We start from the raw sequence: 12,158 nt of genomic DNA, 5'->3' as shown, positions 1-12,158 counted from the left end.
GTGTCACCCATCATCAATAACACCGTCCAAAATCTGAGCGATGGGAGTGGACCATATTCCACTCTTTTGATACCTGATTGGAATCTTCTTGAGGCCCAATATTCCATCTTGTATCTTCATGTGATGTGCCCCTCTGACATCAATTAAATCACGAGCCCGCCTTAAAAGTGTGCGCCTTACGCACATGGTGCACAATAGAAATAGGCATCCTGATATTTTTATTTTTTTCCGCTATTGCATAAGGGCGAAACTGGATAAAGTACTCTCATTCACCTCGCCCAGTCTCCACAGCAAAACCTACGTTTGTTTATCTTGCAGAATGCAAAGCCCTAGAATTTTGTTTCTTTGAAGCCTAATTTTGGGTAATTGCAAAGAGAAAAAGGAAAAGAATGGCTGCAATCTCTTCCCTCTTATCTCCTAACGTTCTTCCACAGCCTTCAAAATCTACTAGAGCTCTCACGCAATTTTCAAAGCTTTGTTCACTTCAACTACCCAAAGCAGCTTCTTTTTGCAATTTGCATGGCTTCGCTGCTACTAATTACCACTTGAACCGTAGAATGACCTTGAGAATTTCTGCTGTTGCTCAAGAAGTATTAACGCAGGATACGCCATCTGAAACAGCGAGGAAATTGTATGTGGGAAACATTCCGAGGACCGTCAACAACGAACAACTTACACAAATTTTCTCAGAACACGGCGCAGTCGAGAGAGCTGAGGTATCATAAGCTGAATTTATATATATGGTTTTGCTGGTTTGCTCTTGCATTACCAAAAATATAGAAGTTCTTCTTACATTGATACAGGGATACTTGAAAATGGATGAAAGCTAAAGATTAGTACTGCCTAATCGCCCAAAACTGCAATTATATGATTTCGTTATCGTATTTAAGAGCACAAGTTCCCCTCTTAAAAGAGCTATTTCTGGTTATTAATAATAAGAAATTAACGTATTAATTTCAGGATTTTGAAAAACAAATTCAATTCTATTTGTTACTTGACAACCAGAAAATTCATTCTATAATTTTAGATTATGATGTTTTGGAGTCTTTACTACCATGAAAAACTTTATGAAATTGGTTCCTATAAAATGAGATATAGACATCCCATAAGCAAATATGTTGACAAATTAAGCATTAGTGAGGGTAAATTTCTGCCGAAGAAACCATGGAGAGAGGGCCAGTTAGGAATTTATTGCCCATGGTATTTGCATTGCTTTGAGGGTCAGCATAGAGCTCATCCTGCAATTCTTTGCAGTCCATATGTGATTTTCATGGTAAGTCATGGTGTGTTCTAAGAACAGATGAAAAACAAAAGTAACCATTAACTGAACACAACACACCCACTAGTGGTGTTTGGTTGGTGGTTGAAAAAATCTGTGGAGTGGTTGAAAAAAATGGGTCCAATGTTCTCAAAGTGAAAATGACTTTTTGAAACATGCAACCTATTTGATGGTTGTTTTTGGTAATAATTTGATGGTATTTTGTATTCTATTTGCTTTTAATTTTTTTAACAATTAAATCCAAAAGAGGGTGTTCTTTACAAGATTTCACTTATGAAAAAAACTATATGTATAATGACTACATGCAAGTCATATGTGGATGTAAATCCTAACTATCACCATTGCTCTTGGATTGACACTGAAATAGATCAGCCACCCATTTTTAATGCTTTGAATTTCAAATGTTAAGTGTGCAAGAGTCCATCTTATCGATTAACCATAGGCTTGACTTGTTCATCACTGCCATGTAGCTGACTAGCAGTTATGCAAAAGACCATTCTGTCTGATCTTTCTGGTTTTGTGGTAAGTTTTCTTCCTCATATTGTGCATAGGTGATGTATGACAAGTATTCAGGAAGAAGCCGTCGTTTCGGATTTGTTACAATGAAGACTGTTGATGATGCAAATGCAGCTATTGAAAAGTTGAATGGCACAGTAAGCTGTAACCCTTTAGATAGATGATGAACTGTGACAAATACCATTCTTTTTTCATGAGAATCCTCGTATCAAGGAACTAAGGAGTGTATCTGTTTGGTTTTCTGTGAATTGGATAACAGCAAATTGAGGGACGTGAGATCAAAGTGAATATAACTGAAAAGCCTTTGCCAAATGTGGATTTATCCCTCCTTCAAGCTGAGGAATCCCAGTTTGTTGATAGTCCCTATAAGGTTTATGTGGGTAACCTGGCAAAGACAGTTACCTCAGACACTCTCAGCAAATTCTTTGCTGAGAAGGGAAAGGTTCTTAGTGCAAAAGTTTCACGTGTACCAGGGACCTCAAAATCCAGTGGCTTTGGGTTTGTTTCTTTCTCTTCAGAAGAGGATGTAGAAGCTGCAATCTCATCATTTAATAATGCTGTAAGTTTATTGCTGCCTGTGTTAAGTTTTTTGTTGTTAACTGCAATGCATTTAATATTACAAAAATCAGTTAGAGTTGAATTTAAATACATGGTTCAACTTTTTATAGAATGAATATGATTAAGCATTTCTCATTCTTATTTAATAATTATCATAAAGGTCAGTAATACGTTTTTGGAGCATGAACATGCATTGCCTATATGCAATTTTCTGCTAAAAAGAACATACTCATCTATAGAGTCCTTGTGGTTTTACTCATGAGAAGGTACAGGGCCTTTTGGTTGAACACTAGAACCATCTAGATGTAGCTATATATATGGCATGTGATCAATTCTGTTCTGCCCTGGCCTGAGTGATGCACCAATGGAATGTTCCTCCCTTCATTCATTTGCAAATTTTTCAGTTCTGGGCTAATCAAGAAATGGTATTCTTAAATTGATCTTATTCTTGACTGACAGACACACATGTCAAGTTTGGCATCAGGTAGTGTAAAATGGATGGGGGTTTTCTTTCTACCTTGACCATTGTAGATATTTCAGATCTTTTATACATTTTAACATCTATGCGCCTCTTTTTTGCAGTTACTTGAAGGCCAACAAATTCGTGTAAACAAAGCTTAGTGTTGTCAGAAGGAAATTTGGAACTCCAAAAAAAGATGTATTTTATATGCATTGCAATTGAGACCAATGTAGCTTTTACTGTGAAGATCAAAAAGAACTTCCTTGAGATGTAGTTCTGTGGAATAGTGACAGTTCAATTTTGCTTCTTCAGTTTTTCATATTTGATCCTAAATTTCAATTAATCAAGTAAAATCTTGCGTTAACAACCACCAAAATCATTATTCATTCTTCTTTTATGTCATCAAGCTTTTCTAATGAACAGGGTGCTTTTAGCAACAATAAGGGATTGCAACAAAGGATTGAAGTATGTCGTAATGCTTAATGAACATTTTGACTGTTAATCTTCATAAAAAACACCCATGAGCTTAGCTACATGACCAAACTCCATTTTGGTTGGCATACAAGGTGTAACCAGTCTTTTAAATGAAGGTATAAGCAATATTACGAGGTGAATACATGAGAAGAGGAGCTAAGACTTATGACTAAGGTGGCGTGCTTGTTATTAGTCATTCATCTTTATAACTCCATCGTTTTTAAGAAAAATATAAAACTTATTTATTCATCAATCTCACAAAAAATGGCATAAAATGCCTCAACTAAGGTTTGCTATTCTGTTCAATTATGCAAGGATGTTAATCATTACTTTTTATCAGAATGCAATAGAAACCATAGATTTTGAGACAAATAAAGAATTTGTAGATAAGTCGTAGACGGACATAGATTGGGGAAGCTCCATGCTTGATTTGATTAGGAATTTTTTTTCAAAATAAATCAAACATGTACATTGCATTGCAAAGAATTTGGATCAACTAACTTGGAATTAAACCCTAGATGCATGCATTTGATATGATAAACAAATATGATAGAAGAGTAAGTTGATCATCTATTTACCCCTTCTTAAGAATTTTATTTGGCTACACATACCCTGTCTCACCATTCAATTTTATTCGATGCCATGTCCATCGTTAAACTATAGGCCCTTGAATCATGTATGATTACTTCCAGTGAAATCCTCTGTCTAGATTAGCAAAATAATGAGTTTCTAAGACATCCTCTAGGAAATAAGTTGTTGATACTTGATAATAAAGAGAATTTATTTGCCAGAAATTAGGCCATCAATTTTGTGTTCAAGGTGGGCTTCATCATCTTCAAGGCGGCCTGTTATTGCATCATTCTCCCAACGAACAAGGGTTGGAACTCCCTTGAGTTTGAACCTTGAGTCAACTCTCCATGGGTGGAGCGGATTCCGCCATGTTGGTCTGTCTCCCACAAAAGCTCTAAGAAGGACAACATCAGTAGCTGAAGCTTCCAGCTTCTTGTATATTACAGGTTCAGCTCTTACACAATCTGCAAAATCAGGGGAAATAATAAATAAAATTCCAAAAAAAAAAACAGATTACTCATATAAATAGAATCTAATATTAATAATTTCAGAGAGAAAACACTTGAAACTTATTATAATGAATTCATGTTTCCTCAAAAAATGCCCTAAAAAGGTTAAAAACAAAAGATGTTTTCTCTGTGCAATCTTATTGAAGGATTACTTGAAGTCTCACTTAACTCCCAAAAAACACTGGTTTATTGATTGCCATTTCATGTCACATAATTCATTGACTTACCACCCAGAAAGAATAGTTTATTGATTGCCAAGAAGATTTCACCGAGATAGAAAAGTGAAAACTAACAATGTGAGTTTTTTTTTTTTCTCTTTTTTTGGTTGTGTAGGAGAAAACCAAAATTATTTCCTACTGTTTGGCTGTTGAGAAAATTGGAAATAAAAGAGAATTTTGTGAGCTTGAGATTGGAAATACAGGATAAACTGACCTTATCCAGCAAGCTTATCAAAAAGCAAGGAGTGAGAGTTTCACACGTCAAAATTAGACTTACTAGTGTGCTAAAGCGGATCTCTCACTAACTCAAACTAATTAACTCAATAAAGTATATACTGACTTACGAAAACAACAAATGTGTGGATATGGATCAACCAAAACCAGTTATGATATGATCACATCATGTGTTTTTCAATCAGTAAAAGCGACCAAAGGAATTTACTGATAATAAGAATAGGAGTAAATATCCCTACACTTCAGCAGGTTGGTATGTAGGAAATAGGTACAACTGCAACAAGCTGATTCTACATATCTGATATCTCATGCATTTGAAGTAATGGAGAAAACCTTTCTTGTCAAGAAACCAAAGGGGATACATTCATAAATTATATGGATTTGACTGAAATCTATTTCAGAACTAATTTCCCATATGGAGATTAAATTGTTCATCCAGTTATAATAAATTGTATTTTTGAATTGCATCTTATTAGCACTGATGTATTGGGGATAGTTGATGTTCTGTGCTTCTCATTCCAATGAAGATGCTGGGGAATTCTTGCTTCATCATCTTATTATCAAAAAATAGAGATCCAGGACCTCACTAATATAAATGGTTCTCACTTGCAGGCATTTTTCACCTTCTCTATCTATAATTTTTCCTATTTACTCCTTTGTCAGTAAAATCCTTACATCTTGACCTTTATCACCCCAAGCCCCACCCTTTATTTGCCTAGGTTTTTCTTACTTTTCGCACAAGTCCAGCATTAGAAGATCAGACATAGGATTTAACAGGAATCAAATCCCAACAGTTCTGAAGTGAATTGCAAATTTGGAAATCCATATTCAATCTTCTTACCAGACTGATCAAACTTTGCGACCAAGGTTTCCATACGTATTGGGATTAACCCATGCTCTAATCTTGGTGGTTTTCCTCAGGTGCAACCATAGAAAAGAATGTGCACTTTGGAAGGTTTACAAACTAGTCCAATCCAACCAAAAAAGCAACTGTTCAAAGCTAGCCAAAATTACTTCAAGAAAATCTAACAGTTCACGGCATCCAATTTATATCTTTTCCAGGCTTCAAACACTCCATGATCTAAGGATAAAAAAACAACACGAAATAACATATTCTTTTACATCATATCAAATGAATGAATCTATAATTCAAATTCATCTGTGTATCTCACGCAATTGCAATTTAACCTTCCTTGAATTCTTTCCTCACGCATCTCGAGGAATTGGAGAACGCTCATCAAATATCTATCAAGGTATTAACTACTATAAATGCATGTTAGAAAATACGCTTAAGGGTTGTCAAAAAGAAGAAGAAGAAGAAAAAAAGTACCAGGGCACCAGCTGAGAGAGGTGGAGGGGTCCTTATCGGCTAAGAAGAGGATGAGATTGACTTGATGCTTCGGTGCGTCGGATTTGAACCTCTCAAAGACCTGATCGAAGCTCGACAGAGTCGCGTCCAACATATTCAGATGCATTTTCCTAACGAGAGTGGAAGGGAAGGAATTCTGAGTCTGGTATTCCGGCTCCCGGCTCAGGAAAACGAACGTGGAATAATTGATCAAATATAAAAGGAAGAATAGAAAAAGAGAGACTAGGGCAAACCGGACAATACTCATGGATAAAAAGAGTCTTGAACCGCGGCAACCGCCTGCATATCCAGTATCCAACTATTCGGGAGTTTTGTAATTTGTAGTCATGGGCCGATCAGTGCGTTCTCTCCTTGCATCTAAGCCGTCCAAAAACATATACCCAAGGCTGATTAAACGGGGACCGGATCCAGTTGGCTTCATTGAGCACTTTTTAAATCTTTTGACAACAGTTAAATGTTGTCTTTTAAGGTTTTTAAAGGGTAGGTTGGGGGTATTTCAAGAGACGGGTGTAAAAAAAATTAAAGTGCTCATTTAGTGTGTGTTTAGAAACGTTTTGTATTTGATTTGTTTGAAAAACCTAGAAAAGCAATAATGAACTCGTTTATTGATATTTAGGTTGCGTTTGGAATTAGTGTAAAATGTCATTAATGTAAAAATATACTAATGATGTTTTACACTGAACCAGAAAATGATCATTGCTTTTTTGAAAATAATGATGGGTGGAAGAGTCTAAAGTTTTACATCGATAAAACCGATGTAGTTTTTTCATCGACATAAAACTTTAAAGGTGATGAGGTTTTACATTTATTATCGACGTAAAAATACACTCCATCCAAACGCAAGCAAAACTAAACCAGAGTGTAGTTTTATGTCGATAATAATTACACCCTCTTTCCAAATGCATACAAAACTGAACCAATGTAAAATTTACATCACATCCAAATGTAGCCTTAGATGTCATTAGGCGCCACATCAACAAAATAGTGAAAAAACGCCTACCCATTCAGTGAAGTGTTAAAATGGAATTCAAATCAGCCCCCACAAGACTGTGCCCCACAACGTTCCACAACACATCCCCGTCATGTGTTCGGAACATCTCTGGATGATAACATCATTTCTGGTGCTATCATCAAGAGATGATCGCGGGGATGTGCCGTGGGACGTTGTGGGGTGCAGTCTTGTGGGGGGCTGATTTAATCTCGCTAAAATGAAGCTTCCCCCAACGGTAGGCATGTAGATAAATCGAAGCCTACTTTTGCAAGTCCCTATGTGTACGGATTCACATAATGGGGGAAATGCTGAAATGGTGCCCATGTGGCACTCCCATGGTTCCATACACCCTCTTAATGTGCTTACAGTGGCGTGTCTTCTGCAACCAAAAACTGTGATCATCATATACAAGAGGCATGTCGTTTTTCCTATAATATAAACTAAAAAAAATAAGGGAAATTACAATGACCCTTGTAATATGGGGTCAATGACAAAGACCCCCTTCCCTTCCATTAGCATTCTGTCAATTATCTCCGAAAAAGATTTTTATTCGACTATTTAAAAATTTTTAAATCTCTAAACTACCATTTTCTTATTTATTTAAACGATAAGAATACATCTCCGATGATTGATTGTTGTGAGTGATGTATGATTGTTGAAAATCTACAAGGACTCGCAATCAGAACTCCAATTCTTTTACTAGGTTTCTAAGAGACCTTAGTTTTGATTGTTTTGTTGTACTGTTAAATCATCTTGTTCATGATAGGCTCCACCGCTCCACAATTCCTTTTCTCATCTTGCTAAACCATCGCTTCTTTCAAGGTAATTTTTACGAAGAAAGAAAATATGAAATTAAATTAGGGTTTAAGAAAAAAGGGCAATGAAAAGAAAAAAAAAAAAAAAAGAAAATTCATGTGGGTGTTTAGAACTTTCTTTATTTACCCAAACACCCACAACATCTCGAGTGATGCATGAAATAGGGCAAGCATGGGATATGGTGGTCCAATTGGAGAATAAGCCTTTGGATCACCATATCCTATGCTTGCCCTATTTCATTCCTCACCAAGTGAGATGTTGTGGGTGTTTGGAACAAGTTCGGATCTAATCCCAACACATGGTCCCAACAGTCCACCGGATACGCATTGAGTATATCTCTTTTGGCCTTCATGGCAAGATGTACCTGATGAATGGCCCATTGGGACATTGTTGGGAGTTAACACTCGTATTTAATTTACAATGTCGAAAATCGAGAAAACGAAATGTCTTGGCACACAAAACAATGCATAATTTTTTATTGTAGTTTTAAATCCCGTTCCCGGCTTTACCTACTACCGGCTATTTGCCTCCTGTTCATACAAATAATAATCCCTTTTGATTGGTAGAAACAAAAAACAAATGACAATCAACAACAAAAACACTTCGAAGTTCAAACCCCACAACCTTGAAGGCTTGAACAGTGGTGCATGGTTGCTATTTGATTGCACCCAAAAATGTTCCGCTTATGAAGGCTCAAACGAATTTAATTGACCATTAAAATACCTCAAATAGAAGTGACAATTAAAATTCCATTAGATCCCCCTGCCTAACTCATCCATAATGTACAAAGGCAAACATGTGCCACGGGACTCCAAATTGGTTCACTTGTCTGTCTGCTTCAGGATTGTTGTATAAGAATAATGAGCTCACAATTAAATGGTTTTTTTTATACGAATTGCTTTCACAACCTACATAAAGATAGCTATTTAGCTAGTAATGTTACAACTCAGAATGGAGTATGAACTCTGTAATGTGTCCAAAATAATTCGCACCCCTCTCTCCCTGTCTAGCATGCAGCATGCTCCATGGTAGGTCACTGTTATGCCCTTCAGCCCTGTATAGAAATATCCCCAAATAAGAGAAATTTTGGTGCCAAATATTACTCGCATTTGTAAAAAGTAGAGCAGAACTTGGAACATGCACAATTTGAATGTTATGTAATTCATAAGGATATTTTAGGCAGTCTGGATCTTCAGCTCACAATGGCTGAGTTTCTTCTCAATATAGGCTCTTGCATTGCAAGAAAAAATTGAAAGATGATTAGATCCCATGTGGGTTACCAGGTGTCAAAAGTATGAGAATGGAAAGTTTATTAAGTTCAATATGATTGAAAAGAGGAGTGAGGAATAGTGCTGTAAACTCAGAATGTGATTTGCACATTTAGAATTCTCAAGAAGTGATGTACTATTGGATAGCTTTGCACATTACCAGGTCAAGACCATTTTCACATGGTTTCCTTCTCCCTTCTGTTGGACTTTTAAAGTTGAGAACCATCAAGAACTGTATTTCCCTGTGGTCAGGATATAAGGAAACAGAACCACAAAATCTTGTAGTCTTCCAAGAGCTAACTTGCAGGAACCAGTTGAAATAGCTTCTCTGCTTGTTCCGGAAAGAAAGTTATGAAAAGATATGCACCTGTGAATTTGACAATGTGAGCAAAGAAGTTATATATGGACAAAGCTTAACTAAGATACTGAGAATATTGGAAGCACAGAATGGACTCACAAATCAGCATGGTCCCAAGAACAGCCGAAATCTTTCCTTGAACAGTCACTAAACCAGCCTTACCAGCATTTTGCAGCTCAGTGGAACCAACAACATCAAAAGTACCTGCAAAAGAAACATCCTTCATCTTCATGCTACAGAAAGAGATTCTCAAAATAGAAGATAAATATAATTGATGGAGATCAAGTATTAATTTCCCTTAACCTGGCTTTACTGACTGAAGACCCGATGTTATACATGATATACTTTGGAAGCCTGCTTTCTCCAGCTGATTAGCAGCAGCAGCAGACCTTAATTACACAACAGATGTAACTCTGTCAAATAGTTTCCAGACAACTTGATGAATAGCAATTAGCTTTGCAAGGTACATGCAGGAGCAGAAACAAGTAAAATGGGTGGGGGAAGGATAACATTATCCAGCAATATATTCACCTCATTTTACAATCTCTATCCTTCAGCAGTTAATTTGATACAGAAAAAATATGCATGGTTCCGGATAGATAACTGATATTCAGATATCCTTATTGCCTTATACCACAAAGAATAAACTTCAAAAAATGGGTGAGGTAACATTTCTATTTTTATCAGTGAGGGGAGACATCTAATTAGAGCATATCCTGTGCATGGCAATGATCTCTCACAGGTAATATTAAGAAACTGAGTTACTACCAAAAAATTCAGAAACTTACTTGGAACTCAGGCAAATTGACATAACCAAGCATCTATCCTAAACTTATTTGAGACTATAAGTTTCCTAATGTATTTCCCAAATCTAATTTAAATTATAGTTTTTGAGCACAGAGTGGACCTGTACGACCATTTGGCCACCCTATGGTCTCTACCATCCTCAACCTCTATCTGAATTTAGCAATCATTGGACCATATTGTAGAGAACAGCAAGCTCCCATTACCACATTGCTTGAAACTTGCATAGGCTAACTTCATACCTCAAATGCATGATGTCTAACACAATTCTCCATTTCAAAAATGTAAATGTACATCATAATTATGATTAAGAGCCAAAAATTCTCACGAGTAAATATCAATCCTACATTCATCTAATCGTATTGGTTCCGATGAGAAGTTTCTTGTATTCATCCAAGCCACTCCAATAAAAAGATTGCTGGACTTTTTGCCGTTACTTTAGAATAATTTAAAACCTAATACGTGTTATTCTTCATAAAATTGCTCACAAGAACTAGGAAAAAGGAAAGCTTTTTTGGTGGACACATCTATCAAAACTCAAATTTGGAAAGCTGTTGTTTCGGGGAAAAGTTGAGCTAAAGACCACCCGTCATTCTGCTGCTCTCAAATAGTTGTTGCCAATTATTCATTAAAAATAAAGAACATACACACTTTTCTGCACTAAGGACCTCGAATTCTGAAACTTATGATTATGAAGGGAAAAAAAAACAACAGTTATCCAGTTGCAGAGCTTAAATATTTTGATTTGATGTTTGTCCAGATTTACATTGAATGAGGACAACCAAAAAGGTACCACCTAAATATTCTGGAAACTATGAAATTGCAAAGTTCCGCAAGTAATTATTAGAAACCAAAATGTTGTCAACTTGTCATTGAGTAATTCTAACACCTCTACCCATAACACACATACACACAGAACGAAAATGTAAAAGGAATTCAGATATATTTTGAGGAATGTGAACCACAGAAAAGGATGATTGCAAAAAAACTACAGAAAAAGAAAAAAAAAGGTAAATAAAATCGAATGGTGGGAAAATTACCTTGAAGGAGAAAGGGCCGCACAGAAACTAAGGCCAGCCATCTTCAGTTTTGTCTCAGGAATAAAATCTCTCTCTCTCTATACTTATCTTTTTCACTCCCTAGTCCCCAACTCCCCATCATCCTGCGATCTGGATATGTTTCTGATTTGCTGAAGTTCCACTTACTTGAGGAAATCGAGCAGCCCACCAATGACCAATCAACTGGGGCCGGCCATATCGCAAACCAATCCACATTAGACTTTTGGAATCCTCTCAAACCAACCGATAAGATGAGAGGGGGCCCAAAAATTTATTTATTTTCTCTTGGGAAAACTGGGTCCAGTAGAGAGGCTGCAGTTACTTGGGTTTGATCCCATGCTTCCGTTATGACAAAAGATGAAATGACCATCTCTGCTAATGGGTCATTGAACCAAGAAGCAAGGGATGACACTGAGGCCCCGTTTGGGATGCTTATGCACTTGAGGCGAACTACGTTAACTGAGCCGCTTTGGTTGAACACTCATCTTCCAAATAATCTATTCATGGTAGTTTCATGTTACAGCCACGATTCTGATGTTCAAAATGCTTATATTGGCTTTCTGGATTTTCACCAAACACAGTTTTAGAGATTTTCATGTACGGCATAGCTCAAAATGCCATAAGTTGCATCATAAAAGTCCTCCCAAACAGGCACTAAGTAGGAGAAAGGGGCACA

At 36.6% G+C, this 12,158-nt stretch overlaps 3 protein-coding genes across 3 annotated transcripts; 1 reads left to right on the top strand and 2 right to left on the bottom strand.

Moving 5' to 3' along the window:
* Nucleotides 1-229: 229 nt before the first annotated feature.
* Nucleotides 230-3,132, top strand: PSRP2 (RNA-binding (RRM/RBD/RNP motifs) family protein). Its single transcript, XM_010259106.3, has 4 exons — nt 230-716; nt 1,831-1,932; nt 2,055-2,354; nt 2,936-3,132. The coding sequence occupies exons 1-4, from the start codon at nt 390-392 to the stop codon at nt 2,972-2,974; spliced, it is 768 nt and encodes a 255-aa protein (XP_010257408.1). The 5' UTR covers nt 230-389; the 3' UTR covers nt 2,975-3,132.
* Nucleotides 3,133-3,834: 702 nt separating this feature from the next.
* On the bottom strand, nt 3,835-6,474 carry LOC104597520 (thioredoxin-like protein Clot). Its single transcript, XM_010259107.3, has 2 exons — nt 6,149-6,474; nt 3,835-4,321 (listed from the first exon to the last, which is right to left on the bottom strand). Exons 1-2 carry the CDS (start codon nt 6,432-6,434, stop codon nt 4,068-4,070), a joined length of 540 nt encoding a protein of 179 aa, XP_010257409.1. The 5' UTR covers nt 6,435-6,474; the 3' UTR covers nt 3,835-4,067.
* Nucleotides 6,475-8,725: 2,251 nt separating this feature from the next.
* On the bottom strand, nt 8,726-11,935 carry LOC104597521 (rhodanese-like domain-containing protein 9, chloroplastic). The gene is made up of 5 exons (XM_010259108.3): nt 11,465-11,935; nt 9,924-10,009; nt 9,720-9,824; nt 9,423-9,629; nt 8,726-9,048 (listed from the first exon to the last, which is right to left on the bottom strand). Exons 1-4 carry the CDS (start codon nt 11,503-11,505, stop codon nt 9,559-9,561), a joined length of 303 nt encoding a protein of 100 aa, XP_010257410.1. The 5' UTR covers nt 11,506-11,935; the 3' UTR covers nt 8,726-9,048; nt 9,423-9,558.
* Between the last annotated feature and the right edge of the window lie 223 nt (nt 11,936-12,158).

The sequence above is a fragment of the Nelumbo nucifera genome, chromosome 7 (genome assembly GCF_055504915.1).
Source record: "Nelumbo nucifera cultivar China Antique chromosome 7, China Antique-T2T, whole genome shotgun sequence".
Classification (NCBI taxonomy): Eukaryota; Viridiplantae; Streptophyta; class Magnoliopsida; order Proteales; family Nelumbonaceae; genus Nelumbo; species Nelumbo nucifera.
The sequence above is the reverse complement of the archived record's forward strand: the minus strand, read 5'-3'. Positions and strand labels throughout refer to the sequence as shown.